At 36.6% G+C, this 26,402-nt stretch overlaps 14 protein-coding genes and 1 long non-coding RNA gene across 16 annotated transcripts in view; 7 read left to right on the top strand and 8 right to left on the bottom strand.

The window, feature by feature from the left end:
- Positions 1 to 310: 310 nt before the first annotated feature.
- LOC6641836 (thiamin pyrophosphokinase 1) lies at positions 311 to 1,897 on the bottom strand. Its single transcript, XM_002064768.4, has 3 exons — positions 1,501 to 1,897; positions 881 to 1,432; positions 311 to 818 (listed from the first exon to the last, which is right to left on the bottom strand). Exons 1-3 carry the CDS (start codon positions 1,847 to 1,849, stop codon positions 685 to 687), a joined length of 1,035 nt encoding a protein of 344 aa, XP_002064804.3. The 5' UTR covers positions 1,850 to 1,897; the 3' UTR covers positions 311 to 684.
- Positions 1,898 to 1,994: 97 nt separating this feature from the next.
- On the top strand, positions 1,995 to 3,125 carry LOC6641835 (cell cycle checkpoint protein RAD1). The gene is made up of 2 exons (XM_002064767.4): positions 1,995 to 2,200; positions 2,258 to 3,125. The coding sequence occupies exons 1-2, from the start codon at positions 2,036 to 2,038 to the stop codon at positions 2,975 to 2,977; spliced, it is 885 nt and encodes a 294-aa protein (XP_002064803.2). The 5' UTR covers positions 1,995 to 2,035; the 3' UTR covers positions 2,978 to 3,125.
- A 373-nt stretch (positions 3,126 to 3,498) lies between these two features.
- LOC6641834 (cytochrome c-2) lies at positions 3,499 to 6,148 on the top strand. Its single transcript, XM_002064766.4, has 2 exons — positions 3,499 to 3,555; positions 5,559 to 6,148. Exon 2 carries the CDS (start codon positions 5,601 to 5,603, stop codon positions 5,925 to 5,927), a length of 327 nt encoding a protein of 108 aa, XP_002064802.1. The 5' UTR covers positions 3,499 to 3,555; positions 5,559 to 5,600; the 3' UTR covers positions 5,928 to 6,148.
- Positions 6,149 to 8,495: 2,347 nt separating this feature from the next.
- On the bottom strand, positions 8,496 to 13,784 carry LOC6641905 (V-type proton ATPase subunit H). 2 transcript variants are annotated; one of them, XM_002064765.4, is made up of 7 exons: positions 13,591 to 13,784; positions 12,939 to 13,417; positions 11,107 to 11,325; positions 9,920 to 10,054; positions 9,291 to 9,853; positions 9,079 to 9,192; positions 8,496 to 8,884 (listed from the first exon to the last, which is right to left on the bottom strand). In XM_002064765.4, exons 1-7 carry the CDS (start codon positions 13,625 to 13,627, stop codon positions 8,806 to 8,808), a joined length of 1,626 nt encoding a protein of 541 aa, XP_002064801.1. In that variant the 5' UTR covers positions 13,628 to 13,784; the 3' UTR covers positions 8,496 to 8,805. The 2 variants fall into 2 exon arrangements, with proteins under 2 accessions (XP_002064801.1, XP_015033855.1); XM_015178369.3 differs by lacking the exon at positions 11,107 to 11,325 and having other exon boundaries at positions 13,591 to 13,781.
- Positions 13,785 to 14,182: 398 nt separating this feature from the next.
- On the top strand, positions 14,183 to 15,061 carry LOC6641904 (tRNA-splicing endonuclease subunit Sen2-1). Its single transcript, XM_002064764.3, has 2 exons — positions 14,183 to 14,684; positions 14,743 to 15,061. The coding sequence occupies exons 1-2, from the start codon at positions 14,246 to 14,248 to the stop codon at positions 15,033 to 15,035; spliced, it is 732 nt and encodes a 243-aa protein (XP_002064800.1). The 5' UTR covers positions 14,183 to 14,245; the 3' UTR covers positions 15,036 to 15,061.
- Positions 14,960 to 15,551, bottom strand: LOC6641903 (COX assembly mitochondrial protein homolog). Its single transcript, XM_002064763.3, has 2 exons — positions 15,417 to 15,551; positions 14,960 to 15,361 (listed from the first exon to the last, which is right to left on the bottom strand). The coding sequence occupies exons 1-2, from the start codon at positions 15,481 to 15,483 to the stop codon at positions 15,057 to 15,059; spliced, it is 372 nt and encodes a 123-aa protein (XP_002064799.1). The 5' UTR covers positions 15,484 to 15,551; the 3' UTR covers positions 14,960 to 15,056.
- Positions 15,552 to 15,614: 63 nt separating this feature from the next.
- Positions 15,615 to 16,546, bottom strand: LOC6641902 (probable proteasome subunit beta type-2). The gene is made up of 3 exons (XM_002064762.4): positions 16,344 to 16,546; positions 16,054 to 16,279; positions 15,615 to 15,991 (listed from the first exon to the last, which is right to left on the bottom strand). The coding sequence occupies exons 1-3, from the start codon at positions 16,432 to 16,434 to the stop codon at positions 15,685 to 15,687; spliced, it is 624 nt and encodes a 207-aa protein (XP_002064798.1). The 5' UTR covers positions 16,435 to 16,546; the 3' UTR covers positions 15,615 to 15,684.
- Positions 16,547 to 16,862: 316 nt separating this feature from the next.
- On the bottom strand, positions 16,863 to 18,622 carry LOC6641901 (actin-related protein 2/3 complex subunit 1A-B). Its single transcript, XM_002064761.4, has 3 exons — positions 18,606 to 18,622; positions 18,227 to 18,531; positions 16,863 to 18,160 (listed from the first exon to the last, which is right to left on the bottom strand). The coding sequence occupies exons 2-3, from the start codon at positions 18,297 to 18,299 to the stop codon at positions 17,097 to 17,099; spliced, it is 1,137 nt and encodes a 378-aa protein (XP_002064797.1). The 5' UTR covers positions 18,300 to 18,531; positions 18,606 to 18,622; the 3' UTR covers positions 16,863 to 17,096.
- A 613-nt stretch (positions 18,623 to 19,235) lies between these two features.
- On the top strand, positions 19,236 to 19,739 carry LOC6641900 (glutamyl-tRNA(Gln) amidotransferase subunit C, mitochondrial). The gene has a single exon (XM_002064760.4). It carries the CDS (start codon positions 19,278 to 19,280, stop codon positions 19,737 to 19,739), a length of 462 nt encoding a protein of 153 aa, XP_002064796.3. The 5' UTR covers positions 19,236 to 19,277.
- Positions 19,732 to 20,888, top strand: LOC6641899 (DNA polymerase subunit gamma-2, mitochondrial). The gene is made up of 2 exons (XM_002064759.4): positions 19,732 to 20,419; positions 20,479 to 20,888. Exons 1-2 carry the CDS (start codon positions 19,732 to 19,734, stop codon positions 20,871 to 20,873), a joined length of 1,083 nt encoding a protein of 360 aa, XP_002064795.2. The 3' UTR covers positions 20,874 to 20,888.
- On the bottom strand, positions 20,852 to 22,426 carry LOC6642812 (origin recognition complex subunit 5). The gene is made up of 2 exons (XM_002064758.3): positions 21,258 to 22,426; positions 20,852 to 21,193 (listed from the first exon to the last, which is right to left on the bottom strand). The coding sequence occupies exons 1-2, from the start codon at positions 22,380 to 22,382 to the stop codon at positions 20,909 to 20,911; spliced, it is 1,410 nt and encodes a 469-aa protein (XP_002064794.1). The 5' UTR covers positions 22,383 to 22,426; the 3' UTR covers positions 20,852 to 20,908.
- A 102-nt stretch (positions 22,427 to 22,528) lies between these two features.
- Positions 22,529 to 23,673, top strand: LOC6642811 (DNA-directed RNA polymerase II subunit RPB3). Its single transcript, XM_002064757.4, has one exon. The coding sequence runs from the start codon at positions 22,626 to 22,628 to the stop codon at positions 23,451 to 23,453; it is 828 nt and encodes a 275-aa protein (XP_002064793.1). The 5' UTR covers positions 22,529 to 22,625; the 3' UTR covers positions 23,454 to 23,673.
- Positions 23,605 to 24,428, bottom strand: LOC6642810 (probable 28S ribosomal protein S23, mitochondrial). Its single transcript, XM_002064756.3, has 3 exons — positions 24,296 to 24,428; positions 24,075 to 24,236; positions 23,605 to 24,016 (listed from the first exon to the last, which is right to left on the bottom strand). Exons 1-3 carry the CDS (start codon positions 24,337 to 24,339, stop codon positions 23,662 to 23,664), a joined length of 561 nt encoding a protein of 186 aa, XP_002064792.1. The 5' UTR covers positions 24,340 to 24,428; the 3' UTR covers positions 23,605 to 23,661.
- A 415-nt stretch (positions 24,429 to 24,843) lies between these two features.
- The window catches only part of LOC6642423 (centaurin-gamma-1A), a 73,087-nt gene continuing 71,528 nt past the window's right edge, over positions 24,844 to 26,402 (top strand). Inside the window, exon 1 of the mRNA XM_002064748.4 lies at positions 24,844 to 25,408. Coding sequence (XP_002064784.3) covers positions 25,024 to 25,408 — 385 coding nt within the window. The 5' untranslated portion in view covers positions 24,844 to 25,023. The remainder of the gene's footprint in view (positions 25,409 to 26,402) is intronic.
- On the bottom strand, positions 25,349 to 25,736 carry LOC124460303. Its single transcript, XR_006954233.1, has 3 exons — positions 25,567 to 25,736; positions 25,486 to 25,497; positions 25,349 to 25,413 (listed from the first exon to the last, which is right to left on the bottom strand). It is a non-coding gene; the product is annotated as an uncharacterized LOC124460303 (long non-coding RNA).

Raw genomic sequence — 26,402 nt, 5'->3', positions numbered from 1 at the left:
CAGATTAGGAACCTTAAGAACATGATTAGGAACCATCATCATTAAAAAGCATCTAATATATATATTAAGCTTGTTAATGTTTAGAAAACAAAAATTGCTGACCTAATTATCAAGTCATTCTGTCAAGTTCTTTATATAAGCCCTTATCTAAAAAGATATCAATTGGAAAAAAACTAGCAAAGTACGGAAGCTCATTTATTAACAAGATAATATTTAGATTTTCAAAATTCTATTGATCTCGTGTGCAATTTGCCACACCTAATTAAGAGAGAGGCACACACAATTAAGAGAAAAGTCTCTTAATGAAATGTAAATATAAGTATTCTGTTTAATATTATCATAGAGCAAAGCGTTAACAACAAAGTTCACTGCAAACTGGATCGTAAAAAGCATCATTAAAACTATTTAGACGAAACACCAAAACGAAACTAGAATTTTTGTTGCACATTTTTTTGTGTAAGATTTTTTAACAACTTTTTTCCGTCCTGGCCACCCAGTAGAGATAACCGACTATCTGACCAACAAATTAATAACAATTAACATTTGTCTTAGGTTAAGTTAAATTAAGTAATTAACAAACGCATGCATACTTATGTATATGTATATGTATATGTGTGTAGGATGCATACATATGCAATTCGATTGCGTGTAAGTACTAATTAAGTCTTCTTCCCATAGCCTCTCTTAGCGGATTTTCTCCTCAAAGTCATAAGCACCCATGGACCAAATTAGATTTGCATCAGTCTCCACTTGAACAAACTCTGTGGAGTATGTATTCGATGTGCTGACCATGCCACCAAATTCCATTTGTGCATGATCTACAAAAGAATGAAAAATTTAGAAATATGTATATAGGAACTAAATATCCACCTGAACTTACATAAATTCCATTTTAAGCCAGTGGTGGTGACATTATGAGCCATGGCACCAATCGGCATTAGAGAGCACCACCGTTGACCAGTGACCAAGTCAAGAGGAATCTGTATTGTATGCTTGCCGGGTCGCAATAGCCAGGTAATGGAATCACCGCTTAATAGATAGACTTTGCAATTATCTTTTTGCACCTTATACAGAGTATTCAGATTGGCCATAAGTTGATCGAGGCGACCAGAGTTATCATTGAACACAACTACATCTTGGACTTTGCGTTGCTCCATCACTGGCAGAAGGACATTAATGGCTTTTGTAAAATCTGTGGCATCTTGATCGGGAGTATGAATTTTTGGTGTCGTTTTGAAAAATTCCACCGTCTCCTCGGTGATGGAATCAAAATCTCCCGTTATGACATCAGGTGGTGCTATTAAAGCAGTATTTGCTTCTGCATCCTTGGCTCCTTTGGATTTGGTTGGTGATGTGTTCTTGCCGTCTCCTTGGGATATGACAAAATCGCGCCAATGATTTGATCCACCATCAACCGCACATCGTACAATGGCTAATAGATAAACAAAAAATGACCAAAATTTAGCGGTCATTCATAATCTCTCCTCCGTTTGACCTTACCATTCTTCCATAACAACTTCACCACGTGACTTGGAACCTGAATTTTTCGATTAAGCACTACGCAAACATGACCATTTTCTCCCAATTTGAAATTTTCTTTAATCAAATCACCCGGCGTCCATTTAAACTCTTTAGGCGGTATTGTATGGTCCATTTGTTGACGAAATCCAATTGTTGTTTTTGTGCACAGTTTCCTTGTGCGTAGGTGTGCAGCATTGATGTGATGATGGTTGCCAGCCTGTTGAACTCGATCTACATCTGGCAGCGCCAAGAGCGCTATGCTCTTGCTGCTCGTTAAAACCAAGTTTAAAACACGCCAACGCGTGCCCCATAATGGTATGTGAATCATAAACAATAATTTTGATATATGTGTATATAGTATGTGGCTAATAAAGCAAAACACATTTGTTAAACGAACAAAAAACAAAAAAAAGTTTTGAATGGGAAAACTCCCGCCGATAGCCACCGACTGATTGCTATCGAAAATCAGCTGTTGAGCATTCCAAATGGCGGTCGTTCGAGCATTTTGTTATTTATGAATGGAGAGTTAATGCATCATTCGAAAAGTCTTTATGAAAAGGGCATAATAAAGAATCGCAAGATGTTGACGCAATCCCAATATCCCGACTATAAATTTGTCTGCAGAATAAATCACATTAAAACCTTTCACGCGGCCATCAAATCGATTTGCTTCAGCGATGTAAGAACGAAAATTACCAAACTTTGATATTTTTGTTATAATTTTTTCTGTTTTCAGTTTGGAACTTTTCTAATTAGTGAAGATGGCATGCGCATTACGGTCGATCAGGCAAAATCCATACAGGCTACTGTGTATATGGTGCCCAGTTTCTTTGAAGAATTTTATGTGCAAGATTTACAAAGCTTTGGCATAAAAGTCAATGTCCTGGCCGAGTGCCTGAGCCTGTATGGCCTAGCCGATTGCGGTGTGAAGCTGCTTTACAAAGGTGATGGAGCTCCCCTGATGATTCTCTTGGACCCGCACGATGATGAGGACTTAAGTACCGAATGTGCCATAAAGACTATGAACGTGGATGAACCTATGGAATACGAACTGGATGTAAACAGTTCAACCTTAAATACTCTCTTTATACGTGGGCCTGATTTGTCCAATATATTCCATGAACTGGACAAGGCTGCCGAGGAATTTGAATTCACTATTTCCCCCAGAAGTCCTCACTTTAAAATAACCACTCTTGGTGTCATCCAATCCGAGTCAAGTGTGGAGGTGGCCAAGACTTCTGATATGATGTTAATGTTCAATTGCCAATCCACAACTGTGGCTCGCTATAAAAGCCAACAGATTCGAATGACCAACAAATCCCTACAGGTGGCCACGAAAGTGGCCATTAAAACAGATAGCAGTGGTCTCCTGGAGTTGCATTTTATGCTGCAAGCGGAGAATCAAGAGGACATTTATGTTCAGTTCTTTGTAACGCCTCTGCTAGACATTGAATGAAAATATGATTTTCGTTTTTTTTGAATACCCCAAACGCGTTATCGATAAAAAAAAGAAAGATATTTATCAAAAATTAATTAAGGATTTTGATCTGTTATACATTTATGTAGAGTAAATAGAATAGCTAGTAATAATTACACTAAACTAACATATATTTTAATTCTTTTCTTTTATTTTTAAAATAAATATTCAAATTTATTATGATGTGCGCAAATATCGATAACAAAATATTCACAAAAACGGGTGCATTAACTTTGGTAAGAATTTTACAACATTTAAAATTGAATATGTAAATATGAGAACAATTCACAAATTATTTAAAGATATTTTTGTATCCTTGTACAAGTTAAATATATATTTTTTCTACGGGAAAGCAAAAACTTTATTGAATTTAGATAGTTATTAACAGATATGTATATTTCGCTAAATTGATCAAAACTCTTTTATTTGATTTGCAAGGGTATAGAAAATTCGCCACATTAATCACAGCTTAACTTGAGTGAAATCTGGCGAAAAACTGTTTTTCGCTATACACACATTCGTAATATAGCCGTCGAAACGCGAGGGTAGTGTTCAATGTAAGTAAAGGCGGTTATTTCGTTTAGTTTTGCAAAATTGAGTGACGTAAATATTTCCCAAAAAATTTCCTATAACTTAGCAAGTGATTTTTGCAAATAATTTCATAAAGTTATAAGTTTTTTGTTGATTTTATTAAACGGGAATTGTGGAAAAATGTGCAAGTTAGCTATTTTTTAGTGTGAGGGTTGATATTCTAGGTTACATAAACGTGTCCTTGTGTGTATAAATGTGAGGGTGACTTCTACGAATGTTTGTGTGTGTGTGTGTGTATGAGTGAGACTGCGTTGGCAAGGTGCTAAAGTTGGCAGCAATTTAATTTTTAGATATACATTTGTATATTTATTATTAACATTTGCTCCGGAAAGTCATCAATTTGGCATTGAAAATTTCTCTCTATACATATACTATGTATGCATGCGTGTTTGTGCTGATTACATGATCGGAGAGTGAGATCTGCTGACTCTCTCGTGTCACTTCCATTTCTGGGAATTTTTTTCGTTTTGTTCAAGCTTAAAATGATCGCCACGTGGTTGCTTGACTAGTTTTTTTCCAATACTTTTTTAAGCCTTTAGAATCTTGTTTGGCCAATATATGATATTTTTCACCTTAACAGGAGATGTCTTATGTAACGGTTTCTCATGTTGTAGCAACTGAGTAAAGGTTGTCCTCATTTTCACTCTCTCTCCCACGCACACAGACTCTCGTTCTCTCGCTCGTTTACTCTTTGGCCTGCTTTCAAGTGCATTTTCTAAAAATGGGAGGAAAAAAGTGGTTTTCACAAGACGAAAAAAAAACAATTTACTCTCTCCAAGGCCGTTATCAGCTGTGTTGACATTGCGTTGTTGCTTTCAATTTCAAGTGCAAATTGTTGCATGCAACACTAATTACTCTCTGTCGATAGAAAAAATGAAATACCTCTAAGAGCTTTGCAATGAAACATTTGCCCCGACGCTTGTTGCTGGGTGAAGAATGAGGAAAAAAATTAACAAGAATTTTGCAGTTGTCTGTGTGCGTGTGTGAGCGTGTAGTGCGGGGAGAGGGCATTAACATGTGACCAGGCATCGTCTGTGTCTGGCTCAAGCTTTGATGACGTCGCTCCATTGCTCACGCGTGGAATCAGAGTGAACTTTGTATAGTAACGGATTAGATAACAGAACCAACGAGATGAAAGATAGATAAAACAAAAACTGCAACAAAATTATATAAATTAATTGCAATCTTTCTGAGTCATTATCAAAGAACATGAACTTGAATGAAGTTGTTTTTAATCTTAGATAACTTGAATATTACCTAATAAGGTAAAGAAGAAATTGAATGAGGGCTGCATTTTTTCCAAGGAGCTCCAGAAAACTAAAGAGAACTTTTGTTTTCAAGATTGATAATTTTAAGACTTGAAACCGATTTCTTTACATAATAGTAATAAATAACAATAGTTTCTGGATCCAACTTGGGAGAACATCTCTGAAGTTTTTAACAAACAGATTCTTCTTAATCCGGGCCTGGTTATAATAGAAAATATATAGAACAAGACTTTCTCGACTAAATGTGAGACTTGATAAGACATCTCTCTTGATTTTCTGGATGCTTCTAATAGAAGAAGCATTCCTTTCTCTATGATTCATTCCAGATTGTTGCTTTTTATTACAAAACGCTTCTAGAAGATCATTTTAGAATTTAGTATTACTGGTACTAAGTAATAAGCATATATAATAGATACTAAATTATATAAAAAGAATTGATATTAAACCCCTCAGCACATAAATTTATACTACCTTTTCTAATTAAACGCACGGATTACTAATGGGTTTGCCAACTCATGTGTTTGTATGTGTGTGTGTGTGTGTGATTGTTTGTTATCAAATATTTCACACATGCCTTTAATGCACATTAACCTTGGCTAAACATTTTGTTTCCGTTAACGGTTGCTTATCACTTTGTTTACATAACGAGGCAATGGGACAAAAAATTGATTTTCTATTTTTCTATTTTTTCTTGATTTCAGTCGAGTCTGTGTTAACACATCAAGTCAAATACATAAAGCAAAATGGGCGTACCAGCTGGTGATGTTGAGAAGGGCAAGAAGATCTTCGTCCAACGTTGTGCTCAGTGCCACACCGTTGAGGCTGGTGGCAAGCACAAGGTTGGACCCAATCTACATGGTCTGATTGGACGCAAGACCGGACAGGCTGCCGGCTTTGCCTACACAGATGCCAACAAGGCCAAGGGTATCACCTGGAATGAGGACACACTCTTTGAGTATCTGGAGAATCCCAAGAAATATATTCCTGGCACCAAGATGATCTTCGCTGGTCTGAAGAAGCCCAATGAGCGTGGCGATCTGATTGCTTACCTGAAGGCGGCCACCAAGTAAAGGGTTTAGGGATTATTCTATATACTGCCATCAACATACCCAACAACAACAACAACAAAAGCAACAACATCAGCAGCAACAACTACAACAACAGGAACTATTGTATTATTAATTGTGTTTAGTCACAATCCAAAAACAACATCAAATATAATATATACAAAAACAACAACAACAACAAAACAAACAAAAATACAAACCTATAGAAACTACAATTATGTTAATTATAAAGTTTAAATAGGACAATTTTATTATTTAATTTAACTGAAAAATGGAAAACAAAAAAGTGGAAATATTTAATTTAAATCTGAATATAAATTGTGACGACCACAAAAATTAAATAATAACAAAAAAAAGTATAAAAAAAAACCTATAAAACCAAAAAATGTTTGTTTAATTTTTAAAATATTTTTCTGTTAACTCAAATGGTGAGTTTTCATTTTCTTAAGTGGAATTGAGATTTCGTATTTAGGAAGAAATAAGGAAATGTGAAGAGGGAGATTATATTTGTATCTAAAATGTGAAGCTAAACAATTCCTCAGGCTCACTATATACATAAATATTTTCTGTCTTCAGCTATCGAAGTTTTTATTAGTTTAAAAACAAAACTTCCGCAATTTAGACGAGTTTTTAAACTAATACAAACCTTTTAAAGATATTGTAGGTCCAATTAAAATTAGAAAAACTTTTTTACATAAATCCTAAATTTATTTTCAAAATATCTATAGCGAAGTTATTGGAATAATACATAGGAATATTATATTAGGAGATACGTCCGATATCATATAATATCATATATAATGAAAATATTTAACGTAAGGCTTAAATTTATTCGTCAAATATTTTTTAAATCATATATTTTTGATTTTTAAGTTTAGCGTCGTTTAAAGACTAGTTTTTTCTTTATAGCACTTTTTTCTTGACTGCAATTGAAACTAACTGAAATTCCATGTTGAAAGATTTTGTTGATTATCAATTTTAAAAAGACATAAATTTCCCCTTTTGATGCAAATCGGATAATTTTTAGAAAAGGCTACCATTTTTAATAGCTCTTTATCTTTAGTTTACCTTATGAAACGTTTTACTCAAAATTCTATAGTTTTAAGAAGTGTTCTGTATCTGTAGTCTGGAAGAAAGACACAAGTAACAACTTACTGCTGATACAAAAGGATAATCTAGTGAAAGAAAGTTATAAAGGCCGTATCTTCTGTTTATCTTTGAGTGTTTATTTTTTAAAGAAAACCCTGAAATTCCCTGAAGATCCTTTCATGCGAAATGGTGAGAATGCAAACCCTTAGGAATTCGAATCTTCAATCTGATAACTGTGCCTTTGTTTTACTATAAAATAATACAAATCCCTTAATTTTGATAGGTCTAAATATGTAAATCCAGTTACCCGGACACCCTTATTATCCGGGTTGAACTTAAGTTTGTTCCCTTATCTCTGTAAGCCCTGAACATCTCTATTATCCAATATCTAAAACAGCAAAACAAATTCCCGTTGTGTTCGGAAACAAAGAAATATTTGTTTGTAAATTGATTTAAGGGCTTATAAAATTTTAAGTGAGAAATGCATTAAAATTTTGGTCTCAAATTGCGGCGGTTTTCCATTTTCCATCATGCCTATGGTTCCGACCGTTCCGATTAATCGAGGTCCATCGAGGTCTCATACAAATCATGGAAGCAGAAGTAAACAGATTTACTTGCCAGAGATAAAAAATATGTATTTATATATATTTATGCTAACAATTGACAAGCTTATGGATTCCCTTGAAAATGGCAGCATGGTAAGCCCTAAGACTATGAAATTGAACCACAGAAAGTTAATAGATATTTCTTCTTTCAAAGTCAGCTAAAAAGAAGGTAAGGCCCAGTCATAAGAGCCACGGTAAGAGTTTTATTCAAAGAGAATGAATGAGATAAAAAGTTACTACAAACAAAAGTTTACCTTGATAACAATTTTCTACAGAGTCATACTCTTTAAAGTTCACGTGCCATTCCAAGAGAGTCTACTAGAGTAAAAAAAGAGAGGCCAATGGCTGATTAAAAAATGAGGCGTGTCATTATGTCATATAAAAATTTCACTCTCTTAGTTTAGTTCACGTGCTTCAGCCAAACTGATAAGGAAAATATAACAGCTGATTATAGATAGATACCACAAAATATCTGACTTTATATTTCCATTTAATTTATTATTTTATAATATTATTATTCATTTACAGTCACAAAAACATTTTTTTTATAGTACAATTTAATAACAATTTCATTTATTATTTATATTGAAAGAAAATACTTGATAGGTTTTAAATTGTTTTTACATTTCGTTAGGCGCCTTATAATACAATATATATATATATAGAAGTGCATAAATCGAAGCGCAATAATAGAAATAAAAATTGATATAATAACAGAAACGAAACAATAAAATGAACAATCATTTATATAGAAAATTGTGTAATATGTTTTCTTTTCTTTCGTATGTTAATTTATTTCTCTTTTTTTTTGTTTTGGAATGCCAAATCAAATCCTATGGAGGCGTAAGTTGGTCGGGTGGACTAAACAACATAAAACTTATTTTAACAGACAGTGTGGAGGAGAAAATAACAACAAAAAAAACGATGCGCTTAAATTTATCAAGAAAAACAAACTCTTTTTAAATGGGGGAAAAGGGAAGGAGAGGAAGTTCATGGAAGAAGGGAACAACAGAAATTTTCTTCTTCCTTAATTCTTCAACTCTTATTGTTAGTTAAGTGTTTTTTTTTGTTTTGGTTTTTTTTTTGTGTTTTGTTTATAATGTATGTGTTTTTTTTTTGTTGTTAAGGCTGGCGGCCTTGGCTTAAAGATTGTACATGATGTTGTTGTTGTTGGTGTTTTTGTGCTTTTAGGCCTTGCCAGCAATAGGAGCAGCGCCTTGCTTTTGATTCTCATTCTCCTTTTCCAGTTGCTTGCCCAGATATTCCCTGATAAGACACAAAAATATATATTTATGTTTAATGCACAGAAATTTGTATAGTTTTATGAGATTTCTCTTTCCGAATCTTGAAAATTAATGAGATTATATATGTGTTTTGGCTTGTGGATCATGCGACATCTATATATCATATGTGGGAGAGAGAGGAGCACATAAGAAAGGGGCACATTGTGATCTACTAACCAATTGTGTACCATCAGCTTCTGAACGGCCAGCAAAGCTTCGTATCGTACATTAGGATCCTCATGACCCAAATGTTGCATTACAATCTGCTTGCCACCAAGTTGTTCCAAAACACTGTAAGAAAATTGAAAATTTTCAGCAACAAGTGTCAAAATGGGAGTTCAAAATGAAGAATATGCTTCTTATCCTTAAAAAAAATTCCAGATACTCACTGCTTGCCACGTGGATAATGACGCACATACTCTCCAATATCAAAGCAGGCAACGGACAGAATAATGGCATCCTTCGATGTCTCCAGCAAGTGAACCAGAATACGCAACAATTCGTAATTCTTCTCATTCAAACGTTGAGCATTCTCACGCCAGAATTTGGCCGATTTGTGGACAGGTGACCATTCCAAACGGCCGCTACGCACCTCAGTGGCATACTCATCGAACGAGCTGAGATCTTGCACAGAATTCTGCAATTTCTCGCTCAAGTATTCCACATCGGCGGTAATATCCTCATCATCGAAACGACGTTGTTCCAATATCGACAATTGTTTCAACACCTTGCTCTGGACCATGGCAATGCAGTGATCCTTGGCCACAGACAGATCTTCTGGCTTCTCAATTAGATTACGGAAAACGGCCAAAATGATGCGTGTAACCTTCTCCTTGGCACAATCGCTCAGAATGTCAGCCAAAATGGGTATAACACTGAACTTGTTCATTTTGGCAGCCAACAGTGGATTGAATGTGAGCACCCACAGGCAGAAAATTAATTGATATTGCACCTATGAATAAGAAATCGAATTTAAATTGTACACAAAACAATTTAGGCATTTCAATTTCAAACTCACCTGGAAATTAACACGAGTGGACAGAATCCGAATCAATGTGCTAATACCATCCACGCTGACAAAAGCGAAACGATATTCATCCACACGTAGCATCATCTGCAGGCAGCGGGCCACCGATTGAATATACTCGTTGTTCTATATATGTATATATATATGGTTTTTATGTATAAGTATCATATATTTTCTATACATTTTAGTTAGCATTTTTTGTTAGTTATGAGATTCACAATATCTAAAGTTTTGTTTCTTTGCAGCTACAACAACAATGTCACTAAAAGCTACACACACACAGAGAAAAAATTTAGGAGGAGCAAATAAAGGAATATATATAGAAATGGAAATAAAGAAAATTTGAAACATTTGTTTTCTTGTTCCCTGCACCTTTATCTGTATTATTTCTAAAAAATTTTATTTTTATTGGTATCAAGTGTGAAATGAATATGTCTAGAGTTTCTTGTGTCGTTGACGCATTGTTTAACCAGCACCTGGAATTTAATCCTTGCACCACATTTACAAACACACATATACTTTATACACTGCTTTGCAACACTGGAGAGGGGGTATTTGGGGTTTGTTTTTGATCTTCATCTGGCGCGCACACTTCCTTCCAAAGCTTAGAAATTAGTTGGGTTAGTAGTAACAGTTAAGGGCTACAAAATTGAAAGAAACACTCCCACACACACACAGAGGCAAAAGTCAAGAATTATGGAATACGTTTGTAAAAATTTGCTAGAATTTGGTCACACTTTTGTACAGTATTGATCAAGGCGTTAAGAAATCGTTAAAAACATTGGAGAATGGATAGTTCTTGGATCTAATATTACTTTAAGCGTTTAAGACGAGCTTAAATGGTTTAAATATATGAATTATTAAGTGGGATTTGGTTTAGTCTATCTTATTATCTAATTCTTAAGCCGGACAACAAGAATTCAAGTAGATTACCAAGAATTATGAACTAAAACTAATTGGTAAACCTGTCAACAAGACAATTATCTGAATATTTAGATCAAAATAAGTATTCCATATTTCTTGACTTAATTTAAGGACTCTCTGAGAGCATTTCCTTGCTTTCATAGTTGTAGTGGTAGTGTTTTTTTGTGTGTGTGTGAGAGAGTGAGTGTGTGTGTGGTGTTGGTATTTGATGGTTGATTTGATTTGTTTCGGTTTTGGAGGATATTTTGGAGTACCGGTATAACACATTTGCCATCCTGTTGCTGGTCGCCGGCCATATCGCGATAACTCTCATTGGCCAAATCGTGCTGATGCTGCTGCATTTGCTGAGCAATATTCGGACTGTATTGATGGCCATGATGATCTTTGTCTTTGCCATGCGGTCCATGCGAGTGCACAATGATTGTTTGTACCCGCTTGGCCAATTGGGCCATCTCTTGCAAATAGGCTGTGCTCTAGCGTTTGGTTGTGTTTATATTTTTGGTTTGGTTTCGTTTTTTTGTTTTTTATCATGGGGAAATTGAAGGGGATCGGCCATCGTTTAATATCACAAAATAGGGTAAATTGCAATATAAATTAAAATTGTTTCGGAAGTACATAATACAAATATATATATATGTTTGTGCAATATATAAGAAACACAAGTTATATAATAATAAACAATAGTTTTTTGCTCTTGCTTAGGGACAACACGTGATGTTCGTTGTGAGGGGTGAACGAGATTTTGAAATTGTAGATACTATATATATATATATCATTATAAAAGTGCCAAATTTTGTTGTTGGTGCATGAACTAATGAGAGACCACAATAAGATAAGATCACACGGACTCCATTCAGAGAGTTTTCACGAGTGGTTTTTGAATTAACCAAAATTAGTGTCACTTTGTTTTTAATAAAGCCTTCAAGTTATATTACGAAAAATTTGTTTGATGAAAGCAAGCAAAACTAGTAAAAAAAAAAGCATGCAATAAAGAGATTTCAATTTTTAAATATTTTGAGTTAATATTTTTTGGTTAATGTTTGGTTAAAAACACAAAGAGAAAACGTTTAGAAACCATTAAAGTAATAAAAATTAATATTTTAAGAATATTATAATATGATCATAAGTTTAAAAATTCCAAAAAAGTTTTCTACACTCTCGAGTCAATTTTTCTTTTAAAAGTCTTGTATTAATTTTGAATTTAAAGTAAAGAGATATTTTATATTTGATGACAAGGGTCACACTTTTCTACAGTGTTAATTAATGGGTTAAAATATCGTAATGAACATTAACTTTATGCATGTAGATCCCTAAAAACCAAAAACGATTAAATATTTTGGCACACTTTACTTCGTATACTTTAGGATCTCGAATTGTTCGATATTTTAGCTTTTGTTTCTAAAATGTCATTCAATTACTATCCCATATATACAAATTATTGAAATCTGATTGATATTGGCAGTATATCGGACAATCACGTCTGTTTTCGGTTCGGAATCTGTTTCGAATTGATAAATTACTATGAAATTGATATATGTACAAAAACGATAACGTTTTGAAAGTAAATTGAACGGACAAACCTATACGAATGAAAAATAATATAAGAAAATAATTTCGATTTTCAACAAATTTGATTATAACTGAATAATAATATAATAAGATATACAAATTGCTTTAAATTGTATGAAATCTTCTGCAAATAGCCAGCAAACACATAAAGGTTGCGGCTTTTTATCATTCAAATGTTTGGTTTCGTTACCAAAAACGTTGTCAAAACCATTTGAACAAATTTTTTAAATATTTTGTCTCAGTTTTATCATTTTGAAATGTTAATAATCTCAATCAGAATTAATTGAAACCCCATATGGTAATGATAATAAAAATGGTTAAAAATTGTGGTTGACTGCATACTTATGACCCAGTTAATAGCATTGATTTTATCGTGCAAATCAGGCTGATTATTGGCTATATACAACTGCTAAATCTTCTAATACATTCTCAACATAAACATGCTTCTCATGCCTTTCATGCATTTCCTTCATTCATTTGCATACTACAATGCATGACAATCATGGCTTTCACTTACATTGCTGGCCAATTGATCCTTAAGGAACTGCAAGTAGAAGTTCAAGTCCGATTTGGGCATGGTCGCATGTCCCCAGCAGGCAAACTTGGCCAATATGCGCGAAGCCATGTTGACAATGAAGCCATCTTGACGATTTAACAGATTCAAAAATGGACCCCAAATGCATTGCTTCAATTTTCCGGCTGTCTCGTGGAAAAGATCTACACGTGAGCGATCCTCTTGAAGCAGGTCGTCCAATAGTACCAGAATATACTGAATAGTCGAATCCTTCGACAGATGCGAGACCAGATTTAACAAAGTCTTAACCACCTGGCTGGGGTTCTGGCCTAAATAGGCGGCGCGTGATTTGTCCAAAGCACTGATGGCCTGAAAATCTTCTTGACTAATCATCTGGGATTGCATGTAGGAGGCCCAGTTGATGGTCCGAGTGCGAATATCAGCTGCCTGTTGCTGCAGCACCGAGGTGGCAGCAATCATGTCTGAAAAAAATATCAATGAAAATTCTTCAATTCATCTGACCTGGGTGATGTTACACCCCATTATCATCACCACCCCCAATCACCCACACGCACACATACACACAATACGCACACAGATATACTTCGATTTTTCCACAAAGGTCATGAAGCAGTTGTCGAGGGGAAAAACTTACCAATGTTTTCCTCGGGCAAATAAAGGGCGGTAGTCATTTTGATGTTATACTTTTACTAATCAGTTCCAAACGCCAAAAAAGTTTGTCGCCACTCGTTTTGGCACACAAATTGAAAATTTATCAAACTTAACTAGTGTTTTTTCACACTACTGCGACACCAGCACCGAAAATTCAGCTGACTGGTCTTGTGACTTCTTTAGAGTGACCAGGTTTCCCAAACGGATTTACTTGCTTACGGTCTTTATTTAAAATACAAAAAAAAAATACTAAACTGTAATAAGGATGGACCTTTCATAAAGCTGGACATACGAATGCGATACAACTTAGATGGTAAAATAAAAGCAAGTAAGAAACAAAAAATGAAGCTCAATATGAAGTTGGAACCAAATATATTAAATATTCTTCATATAAAGTTTAGCACTTTGTGGAGCTCACCTAAAATTATTGCAAGAAGTATGAAACATATATTAGAAATAGTTTGGTATTAGAAATAGTTTCGAATTTTATGCTGATTTTGAAGGCGCAAATTAAAATTTCTTGATTATTTATTTTTTGGTACCCTGTATATACCTGCAAATCAACACTAGAGCTTTTGTGCCCCATCGTTCCATCTCTAACACGTTCCATCCTAACAGCGCTATGTTAATTAACTCAAATGGAATTTAAAGTTCAATGCAAACGAAAACGTAGTCACTTTAAAAATAACGATGCAGCTCCCTTACCATTGCCCGAAGAAGGACTCCAATATGAAGGTGTCTTCACAGGACTCAGTGTCGATGTAACACAACCTGATCAAGTCAAGTCACTGTACGACAATGGCTGCTTTGGTAAGGGCAGCAAGTCGAGAGGCGGCCCGGAATCGGGAGATCCAGATGAATCCTTGCGCCTGGGGCTCGAGGAAGCTTGCTTTTTGGCTTACTTCCTGAATGTACTACAAATAAAGGATCTCGAAGGAAAGGTTATTGAATGGAACGATTTTCTAAACTTTTCCCGCGAGCTGAATGAAAGATTTATGGAACACTTGGCAGCATATGTTTATCTCAAGTCGAAGTATTGGGTAATCAAAAGTGGAATCAAATTTGGCGGAGATTTTCGTAAGTTTCGTTATAGATGTGACTATACTAAGGCTAACGTTTCTTTATCTTTCTTTAGTTATATACAAGCAAAGTCCGCGGCATTTCCATGCCAGTTTTTTAGTCTTGATACAAAGACCCAATGAGAAGAATCACTTTTTGGCCAAAAACCTAAAAGGAGTGCAACGTGTGGCAGAAACTTCAGACAAAGATGTGCTTCTGCTCTCCATTGAACAGTCTACAGATGGCGAAAGCAAAACCCCTGAAAACCCTTCCGAGGCTATAGAAGATATGTGTATCCAGGAGACTGTTGTACGTCGTTTTAACTATTCATCATTTGTGCAAAGCAAAAGGCAAAAGAAAAACAATTGATTATATCTATATAGATTATGACTAGATCTTTTCCACGCGATGTTTCTTGGGTATTCCCGTGCTGCGATAATCTGCACGTTCCTGCAGATAGATTTTTTTGCACTCCTCCTTGAAGGCCTCGTTTTGGTACCAATTCGTGAGGCAATCCCTTAGAGCTGCATTCTGTTTTCGACATGTGGCCACCATGAATATGCTGCTGGCCTTGCAGCATTCATTAAAATCGGCCACCTCCTTGGTACAGAGTTCCGCTTTGGCTCGATCTCTCATGATTTTTGGTATAAGCACTTCACGTTCGACTTTTCGTAATGTTGTGTCATTTGGATCGCCTGGCAAACGAAATTTCGATTAGCGAGTTGTGTGACATGTCAGCAGGAGACTCACCAAGTCCATGGGGATTTCGTGGATCAATTGGAGAAGCTAGTTCCTGTGCTTGATTTGTGGAAGTCATTTTTTATGTCGAGTGCAAAAATTAAATGTTTTTATTCTGTTAAGCAACTATAAGTGTGCCCGTATATTAGAGGCTGGAAAATGCCAAAACCTGCAACCGGTAAGCAGTCTTCTTCACTAGATCAAGGACAATTATACCAAAGATATCCAGGTTTTTATTTTTTAATTGTATTTGTGTTAACATTTTCGAAATGCTTAAAACTTAAAATCCAGCGGCTTTGTAATCGGACAAACTCTTGGCACTGATGGGTTCCAAATTTCTGACGCCATCCTTATCCACCACCGCGACTGTGAAGTTTTTCAGATTGACAACCAATCGTTTTTGAATCTCCAGCACACACTTCTTGAATACGTCATAGGCCTCTTCCTGGGTAATATTGGGATGCCAGTAGCGATCATAGATGCTCGAACAGAAAATGGAACCATAACCATGACCGGCATAATTCACCGATTTTGCAGTGGCCAAGTAGTCGATGAATGTGAGCTCGGGACCTTCTTGGGGATCATAGCTAACAAATGGAATCAGTTGTGATTAGATTCAAGTATTAGGTCGAATGGAAAATATGCTTACCCGCCTACAAACATAAACACTTGATACGGCGTACGGCTACGCAAATATTCAGCTAGATTTTTACGCGTAAAATGGGCTGCCGCACGGGGACTCAAATCGTAGCCATTTCGCATTTTATATAGAGAAATATTCTTGGAAATAAACTCGGTAAATTGGTCCGTATCGCCAGACTCGCCTGTTGTGGATATTAACAGGTTATCCGAGACCTTGTGGATTTTGTTCTCATCTGCAAATGATGAAGCATTTGTTAAACTGTCAACTGACCCAAGGAAGCCGCTAAATTCTCTTACCCTCTTTCATTACAATAATTGAACGGGCGTGAGTTGAGTCGGCCGCCAGCATTATAAAATCTGGTCCCTTGATACCAAGTAGTGTTTCCATTTCGCAATTATTTGTTTTTAACTTGTGGAGTTATTATTCAAAAACCAAAAGTTTGTCTTCTCGAAATGCAAAATGATGACAAGCAATAAGTTTAGAGTGACCATATAGAGGGAATGCCTAAATCTTACTTTGGCATTTGTAAGCCCTGCCAACTGACGGCACAAGATATTTATTTGAGGTATTCTTGTAAGTGATAAAGTTGAAAGGAAATCCAGCAATTTAAGGAAAGCAGACCCAAAGGACATTAGCCTGGTGGGAATAGTGAAGTTCATGTTCAGTTAATGAAGCCATTTTTGTTATGTTTTGTATCCTACAATCGAAATCGATCGATATCTGTAATTGATATCGATAACGTTTTAAACAAGACGCGCAATTTTCAAATAAACATTTTTTATTCAATTTTTCAATAAAGAGGAAACATTTTAAAATACATACACAGACTTTGTTTTTTTTTTTTGAAACTATTGTGGAAGTGTGTGAGAAAATACAACTTCAATCTCTTCAGTTATTTATATATATATATAAACGTAAAAAAAGCATTTTTCACACGAAACATTTTTTTTTGAGGGGGAAAGTGATTTTGGAAAACATTTTGGCAAATACTGTGCACGTCTTACATACACATTGAATACTTTACACAAGCACGCGAGATAAATGTGACTCTAGATCTGCAGATTACGCATACCGCCATTGATGCCTCCTTGCTCCACAGTCCAGATGACCAATTGCCCATCCACACCCGATGTGGAGACTTTTGTGGCATTAGACTTTTCGCCGGCATAGAGACGAACACTGGTGATGGCATTTTGATGAATTGAATCCACCACTGTATCAGTATTTTCCGTACGCATATTACGATCCATCGATTGGAAAATACGCATAGCCGAAATGCCACTCGCTTCCCGTTTTTGTGACTTGTCCAATTTGCCGCTAAGCAGCAATTTACCATCTCCGGTAAGACTATAAACCAGAGGTACACAACTATAGCCGGCCACCACCACCGAAGTGGGTGAGACCCATTCGCAAGAGAGGAACGGCAAGTAACCAGTACGACACCGGATTACGGTATTGCCATTGGTGGCATCGGCAATGCTGATGCAACTATCATGACCCACCCAGCACACTTTGTTGCCATCGCTCGAGAAGCTAACACTATTGATCCAACCGCCACCGCTGGATGCCGAATTCCGGAACTCGACCATAAGCTGACCGAGTGGTTTGCGAGCGCCCCAGGGCGTTTGCGAGGGCGGCTCTTCAATATCTTTAATAAATGCAGAGAACACACGCACCTTGTAGTCCGTGGAACCAGCCACGAGAAGCACATTATTTGGATGCCAATCCAATGAGGTGACCGTACTACGTATGGGTTTCTTAATATGCTTCGAGACCCACCAATCGTTCTCGGACTCGAAATAACAAACGGATATCAGACGCGCTCCCGATCCCACGGCGAATTTATTCTCCGCCGGTGACCACTTGACACAAGTGGCCGCACGATTAATGCGCAATAACACCAATGTGGGCTTCCACTTGCCATCATCACCCTGGGTCCACACATAGGCGTTCCGATCGGCGGCACAGCTAACAATTCGATTCGTATTCTTGGCCCAATCGATGCCCATGACACGTAAGTCATGTTGATTCAATATATCCAACAATTTCCAGTCGCTGCTACCATCTCGCTTATAGATATGAATCTCATGGTTGTTTGGCGATAAAGCAATTTCTGCCGGAAAATGAGTCATTGAAAACAACAAAGGCCGAAATAAATCGTCAATGTATGATTACTCACGCGTGCGATCCTTATTCCAGGCGTGGCAGGTAATGGAGGCCAGTGAATTGCCAAAGGTATAGGTTTCACCCATGTTTAATTATAAAGTTATAATTATTGAATAGATATCTCTTCGGTTTGGCTACCACACGCGTAGTTTTTTCTGTTTCCTTTTTTAGTTTTCCGGAATTTGGTTTTGAGGTCGAGGGCGTTGTTTTTCCCTGGAAGATTGTATGTTCTCCTCTAGGTTTAATCGCGGACTCTGGGCCGTCTACACGATTAAGTCTAGGCTTGGTTAAAGCTTATAAGGGAAAACTGAACGTTTCCTGCTTTGAAAGAAGTTAAGATTAACAATAAAAACTGAGTTCGAAAAAAACTCCAAGAAAAAGAAATTAATCACCCGTAAATGAGTTAGTTAACACTGCTAATTGGTTATGCTTTTCAACACTGGTTGCAAAAAGCCGGTGATGGGCAAAACCCCAACTATCGGCACGCTAATTGACCCAATTAGATATACATATGTATATATATTATATATATTTAAAAAATTGTTAAATTGTTCTAATAAGTTTTAATTCCTAACCAAAGATGTAATTTTTGAAGATTTATGTGGCCACTCCCTGATGAGGTAACGACATTGCAGATGCATGGAATTAAATTTCTATTAATTGAAGTTTATAATGTCACTTAAAAATTCTCAAAAAGGAAGATTTACTAATGTATTAGAAAAGCAACGCAAAACAGAAATATCTAGATAAAATGATTATTTTAAATCACAAAATAAGTTGCCCTTATTTATGTTGATAAAATTAAATTAAAATCCCTTGAATTTTATTTCTTTGGAACATTATATTTTGAGCAGGTAAATACCTTGTTATTTTGGAAAAATTTATATTTTTAGTAATTATCTTCTTTTGAAAGATTGACCTCGATTCGGCTTAAATGCAAGGTTTGATTATTTTTAATTCATTTTGTAAGAAATATAAAAAATACTTCAACTATCGTAAAATATCGCATCGCTAAAACATCGCATTGTTTCTGTTTTGTTTTTCCAACACAATTTATATTCAGAATGTTGCGAATTTCTAATAAAATACGTTTTTATTGCAAAATAGCCGCTAAAAGTGATTTAAAATCCAAATTGGATTTTACGCAATTAAGACATCCCACCAAAGTGCCTCAGCAGCCAGAACCTAATGCATTCCCTGACCTAGACAACAACACTGACGACGATCCAATTGACTCCAAGACGATTCAGTTGCTGGAACGTCTCTCTTTGGTGGATTTGGACAGTGAGGAGGCACTGAAAACTCTAAAGAGTAGCATACAATTCGCCAACAGGATAGTGGACATTCCCACAGAGAATGTGCCAGCCCTTTACACTGTACTGGAAAAGCAACAACTTCAATTACGCAACGACTCAGTCACCGAGGGCAATTGCCGGCAAGAGATCCTAAGGAATGCCAAGATAACAGATGAGGATTACTTTGTCTCACCGCCAGGAAATATTCCATTAGAACAACAAAATGAATAATAGTAGATTGAGTCGTTGCCTAAAGTCTTTGGAATCTTCGGGATATTTGTCTAGTAAAGATCAGGGAAAACAAATGAAGTTACTTGAACACGGTCAGGAATATGCTAAAATGTTGAAGAAGCAATGGTTAGATCTAAGACCATTGGGTGTTTATATGGGCTGTGGCAATAATTACTTATCATCTGCCAATAAACGTTTCTCCTTTATGCAAACGGAGCACTTTTCTGAACATTTCCAAAAACTAGGCCAAAAGTTTCCACGCAAATTCAAATGTCCAACAGTAATAAAACACGAAACATCTTCATCCAACACTTGGGCTTCTCAATTCACTTCTGATTCCTGTAATACCCACTTAATTACCGATTTCCTAGTCCAGCCGCAACGTGGCCTGGAACATTTTTATAATATACAACGTGAGAGTAAAATCTGGTGGATGCGTTGTTCATCAAACCCGAGTCGTTATAGCATTATACCATATAAACTCGCAGAGGGAGACGATCAGAATGGTCAAGCTATTGATATTAAAGCTTCTTTTGATGATGATTATCAAATAACAATTGAACATTTGACTTTGGTTAATCCACAAGAAGACAAATTTCAATTGCCTCATGCTAAGACTGGAGAAATGGTGCTACCAACAGTCATTAGATCTTCAATACCTTTGGAAATTGCCACCAGCGGTGAGTAGTGGGATTAAGAATGCTCTCTAAAACTAAATAAATATGAAAATCTGTCTTAGCTCTTCTTCTAGATGGCTGTGATCACAATCGAGAGACTCAATCCTTGCTTTTAAATCGACATTTAGCTCCATATCAATGTGCCATTGCCTGCCTTCAAAGTCAACCCAACCAGTTGGCAGATCTTAAAGATCTTTGTCAGCATTTTAGATATATCCTACTTGAATCCGGTTTACGTTTGTGTCAGGGTGATGGTTTTAGCTTAGCCAAGGATCAAACTGAACTCTCCAAGCAACATCAAAAGGCCGATATTCTTGGCGTACCCTACACATTAGTCCTCCATGGGGAAACCCTACAAAATGGTTTGCTGCAGTTGCGCAGTCGTGACACCAAACTCGAAGAGACCATACACATAAGCGATGTACCAGACTATTTATTAAATATATTTAAAAATTAATAAAAAATGAAAACAAAAGAATTGAAGAAATGTCTCTACATAAAGTCACATAAATATTGACGCACATTGAAACCAACAACTTTGCCAATATATAGGACAAATTCCAAGCCAACTGTGCATTGTAGACGCGCAGAACCATCCATTATATTCTGTTCACCCGAGACAAAGCTCAACAGCTTCAAGTGCACCAAAGTTGAGATCTGTGACAGTAGATTACAAGTTAGGCCCACTTTCTCTTCGAGTATGGCATAAAAAATGGCCAACAACCGATCAATGCTAAAAGATTTGGGGCCCAAAGCGGTGGACATTTTATCAGAGGTCTGCAAATCGAGGGGGAAAAAGCGTAAGTTTAGAGTAATCTTGGGAATGTACTTATGTACTTACCTTTGCCTTGGCATTGACCGTTTGCATACGTTTTCTTTGCTTCCCATGATGCTTTACAAAGAGACGTTTATCCTGTTTAGCTGAATTGTAACTAGCCAAAAAGGCGGCAATTAATAAATATTTGCCATAATAGGGCAACTCCAGGGATTGAGCCAATTTGCGTACACTCTGATCCTCTAGAGCAGAGGATCCTCCTCCTCCATCACCAGCCTCAAAACTGTGTTTATCAATGCGCATATAGATTTGTGTGAGAGCCGATCTTAATGGACCTGCTATATGCCGCCATAGACGTGAAATGTCTGTGGCCTCAACACTGCCATCAAGCACCGGCTCCATATAGATGTCAAAGCATTTTCGCGCCGTTAAACGTAGTTCGGGCACATCCCGGCATGCTTTGTAGAAGACACTAAGAAATAAATTTAAATAGTTGCCGTAGAAGTCCTCTGTTAGAGCCTCCTTACAGATTTCCAAGCGCTCATGATGACCCGAAAACTTGTCTAAATAATGATTTCGGGTGTGGGCAAAATCTGTACTGAGAATACGTTGGGTTTCCGCCTTATTGTATTGAGGTAAATGCAAACTGATGACCTCACTCAATCCTGTCTTGTTGTAGAATTTCTCGAATGGCAACTGGGACAAGAGTACCACACAAAGATTGAGGCTTGTCAATTGCTGGAGACGCAACAGGACCGGCAAGACATTGGCATCCATGTCACGCAATCGTTCGGCATTATCCACAGCTATGAGAAAAGCCTGAGAATCGCCATCACCATCATTCTGGTCATGCCATTGACGTAATTTCTCCACAAATTCCAGCATATTATCAGCACGAACGGCATCACCTTCATCTTGTGAAGGAGCCAAAGCATCTAGCACATATTCCAATAGAATTTTTGTGGTATAGCATTCAATGGCATTTAACTGGGCAATCCTCACATGCTGCTGGCGTTGGCATTGTTTGAAAAACGCTTTGGTCAGGGCGGTCTTGCCGGTGCCACTGTGTCCAAAGAGATGTATGGCTGCCGGATAAGCTTCTCGACTGTCTCCAATTAGCTCTGCTAGTGTATTAATGGCAGACTCACGGCAGGGAAAAATGGGCTCCAAAGCGGAGCAGATTTTCTCCATTCTTGTTTACCAGAAAACCGCGCCAATAGTTTAATGTGGGAAAGTGCAAAACGTAAACATATGTAGAGTGTTGTAAAACGCGAAACTGCCAAAAAAATTTGCAATCGCTTATCGGGGCAAACATATGTATATCGCTATAAGTTCCATCTCTAATTGCCATCGAAACATTGCCGGTGTTTGCGCCATTTCATTAAATTTTCTACAGAATTTTGTAATTTTACACGAAAAAAAAGCCTACGCACAATGCCGTATGCTAATCAACCATCGGTTCAAATCACCGAACTCACCGATGACAATGTGAAATTCATATTGGAGGACACCGAGCTAAGTGTGGCGAATAGTTTGCGTCGTGTCTTTATTGCAGAGACGCCAACTCTGGCCATTGATTGGGTGCAACTGGAAGCCAACTCCACTGTGCTCTCTGACGAATTCCTGGCCCATCGCATTGGTCTCATACCATTGATCTCTGACGATGTGGTCGAACGTTTGCAATATACCCGTGATTGCATCTGTTTGGATTTCTGTCCCGAATGCAGCGTGGAATTTACATTGGATGTCAAATGCAATGAGGAGCAGACCCGCCATGTGACCACAGCTGACTTGAAATCCAGCAATGCCAAGGTATTGCCAGTGACGTCACGGAATCAGGGTGAAGAAGATAACGAGTATGGCGAGAGTAACGATGAGATTTTGATTATAAAGCTACGTAAAGGCCAAGAACTTAAACTTCGAGCTTATGCGAAAAAAGGATTTGGCAAAGAGCATGCCAAATGGAATCCCACAGCTGGTGTTTGCTTTGAATATGATCCAGATAATTCCATGAGACATACACTCTATCCCAAGCCCGATGAGTGGCCAAAGAGTGAGCACTCCGAACTGGAAGATGAACAATTCGAGGCACCGTACAATTGGGAGGCAAAACCTAACAAGTTCTTTTTCAATGTGGAATCATCGGGTGCCCTGAAACCCGAGAATATTGTTGTTATGGGCGTTCAGGTGCTGAAGAATAAACTCTCCAATCTGCAGACTCAACTCAGCCATGAATCCCAAAATGATGCACTGGCTGTTTAAATGTGCAAACTTTGACTGGGTTTTTACTATGTGGATTTCGATGTCTTCTTTGCCAGTAACCATTATCCTTCTTGGAGAAATACAAACGATTGACAATATCTGCAAAGACAGATGTAAATTTATATTTCCATTCTGATAACCCAATCTGGCATATGTAGATATATTTTAGTTTATTAATTCATCAACAATTTTAACAGAAATAAACAAATTAATCTTTAAACAAACTTTCTATATTAACTCCCGCGGCCTTGTCTTTGGGTTCCCTTTTTGTTTTTTCTGCAGGAGGCTTGATTTCCGCCACTTGAAAATCACTAAGTAGTTGACTCTTATGCTCCACCACGGGTTCGTTGAAGGATTCCTCAAAGTTTTGAGTCTGGCTAGTCTTGTTTTGTTGCCTCTGCTCTGCCAACAAATCCAAAGCTGTCTCATAAATCTTTTGATCATCCAAGGCTCCTTGGCTCTCTAGTTCTCCATAGATTTGTAGAAATTGCTGCGATTGCGTTTGCCTTTTGTGGTCAAACAATGATATCGTCTCACTGGGTTTATTTTGCTTATGCAGCTTACTAAAGAAACCAATTTTGAGATAGTTTATATCTAAAGACTCTTTTTGTAGCAACTTACGCTCTTGTTACATCTTCTTTGTAGAATATATTACGTATGGGAACAACTGCAGCTGGTCGATCAAAACTTGGCTCCGCTTTGGGTGGAAAAGCCGCATAGACATCATACCAAATTGGTTTATCCTCTGGCCTCATGGCTCCCGCTCGCAGCAGTCCCTGAACTCTGCATCAAAGTAAATAGTTAACAAACTGAATATGTTTAAGCATAAGTTGCTAAACTACCTTGTGAAGATGGTTCCAATCTTCTCCAAACGACTTTGTGCCATAATTTGTTTATTTTAATTGAACTTTTTACAAAAAAAACAATCATTAACAATTGCCCGATTACGAAATAAACACAAGTATTTTTGAGCAATACTCAGTCTGGTCACACTCGGCCAGTCCGATGTTATCGATTGTAGTATTATCGCTATCGACATTATCGGAGCAACCATATCGTAATTGACGTTATCGGAGCAAAGGTTTCGTTATCGACGTTATCGGAGCAAAATGCTTGTTGTTGCTCTGTCTCTCTATGATTGTTGTTACTCTCTCTCGTCTTGGTGCAGGTGTAAAAATCGATCTAAAATCCAAAAATAACTTTACACAAAATCAATAATAAAAAATAACAATAATATTGACAAAACCGCATAAAATATACATACGCGTTATTTCACAATTTCAAATAAATTTACTTGTGGCTGTCGTCGTTTTTTTTGTGTGTTTGTTGTTGATATTTTTGTTGTTGCTTGTGTTGAAAGAGAGCAGCAAAAAAATGTTGTTTCGTGCGCGTGTGTGTGTCTGATTGCTGTGTATGTGTGTGTTTAGTTTACATTTAGCTGCCGCGGCGGCCTCTTCTCTTCTTCAATTGCAATCGACAGCAATTTAAGTTAATTAACAAAAAAAAAAAAAAAAACCAAACCAAACGAAACGAAATACAAAAAATACGTTGAAAATTTGCCACCTCCGCAATGAGTAACTATCATCCGCACTCGTTGTCGCATCCGCAACATCATCATCAACAACAGCAACAACAACAACAACACCATCTTCAGCTTCAGAATCATCATTTGACAGCATCATCATCATCAACATCATCATCATCTAACGCGCAGCAGCAGCAGCAGCAACGTATCCATAATCTATCAACGCCCACATCTAATCCACATTTAGTGGCTCCTCCTCCAGCTCCGCCGCAGCCTTTGATAAGCAACTCTCTGGCCATACGCCAGGAAATACAACGTTTCGAAAGTGTTCATCCTTCGATATATGCTATATACGATTTAATCGATTTGCTACCACTTTCCGATGCCCAGATTGCCCAATCTATAAGGGATCATGTTGTTTGCATTGAAGGTAAGCTATAAGCACAGAATTAATTGACTTAAATTAAGTTTAAATTAGACTAACGTTAATATTTCGAGCTAATTTACCAAGGAAAGAAACTAGAATAAAAGAACATTGGCTTTTGCAATATGATTCTCTTTTGTTTCAAAAGTTGAAGGATTAGTTACCATTAATTAAAAATTTGTACGCAATTTAGCGTCCTCTTCTTCCAATCCTCTTAGCTGCGAATTTAAGGGCATAATCTTGGTTAAAACAAGAATTTATTGGCTTAAATTATTCTTTTTAGTAATGATAATATCATCCTAAAAGGGTTTTTCGAAATACTTTCGATTTGAAGTTTTTTCCCAAGGCAAACTTAAAACTTTGAACTTTACTCGACCTTTACTTACATCGAGTTATCCTTTTCGCAAGCAACATGCCTATTCTTATATTTATATTTCTTACCAAAAAGTGAATATATTTAAATTAAAAGAGAAATACAGAAACTTTTATTAACACTTTATGTACTTTTCTTTAATTTTGACATGAGATTTTATATGTTAGTTCCTTTTACCTTATTCTTATATATATATTTCTTATTTGCTATTCTTAATGAGCAATAAGAAAATAATAATAATAACATGGACAAGGAAGTCGTGCAGCGTAGAACCTTAGGGCACCTCATTCTAACATGAGTTTTTTTTAGGAAATCCTAAATCATACTTTAATTTTCTTGTTTTGTTTATTTAAACTTATTATTCAAAGTTAAGTTAAGGAAATTCAAGATATCTGACTCTCAAATTATGTATTTATGAAAAATGTACCAACAACATTTGCATTCCCTTTGTTAGTGTGTACACTTTCACTAACAACTTGCCCTAACTTGGCTTACTTTACATTACCTTTCACTGTAAACAGATTCCCTTGTCTGGTCAAAAGCATCAGGTAAATTCCAGAAAATGAAAAAACTTTATTTATGGTTTTCTCGTACTCTAGGAAAAAGTATCAACTATGGAATTTTATT

This window comes from Drosophila willistoni (assembly GCF_018902025.1).
Source record: "Drosophila willistoni isolate 14030-0811.24 chromosome 2R unlocalized genomic scaffold, UCI_dwil_1.1 Seg167, whole genome shotgun sequence".
Lineage (NCBI taxonomy): Eukaryota > Metazoa > Arthropoda > Insecta > Diptera > Drosophilidae > Drosophila > Drosophila willistoni.
The sequence above is the reverse complement of the archived record's forward strand: the minus strand, read 5'-3'. Positions and strand labels throughout refer to the sequence as shown.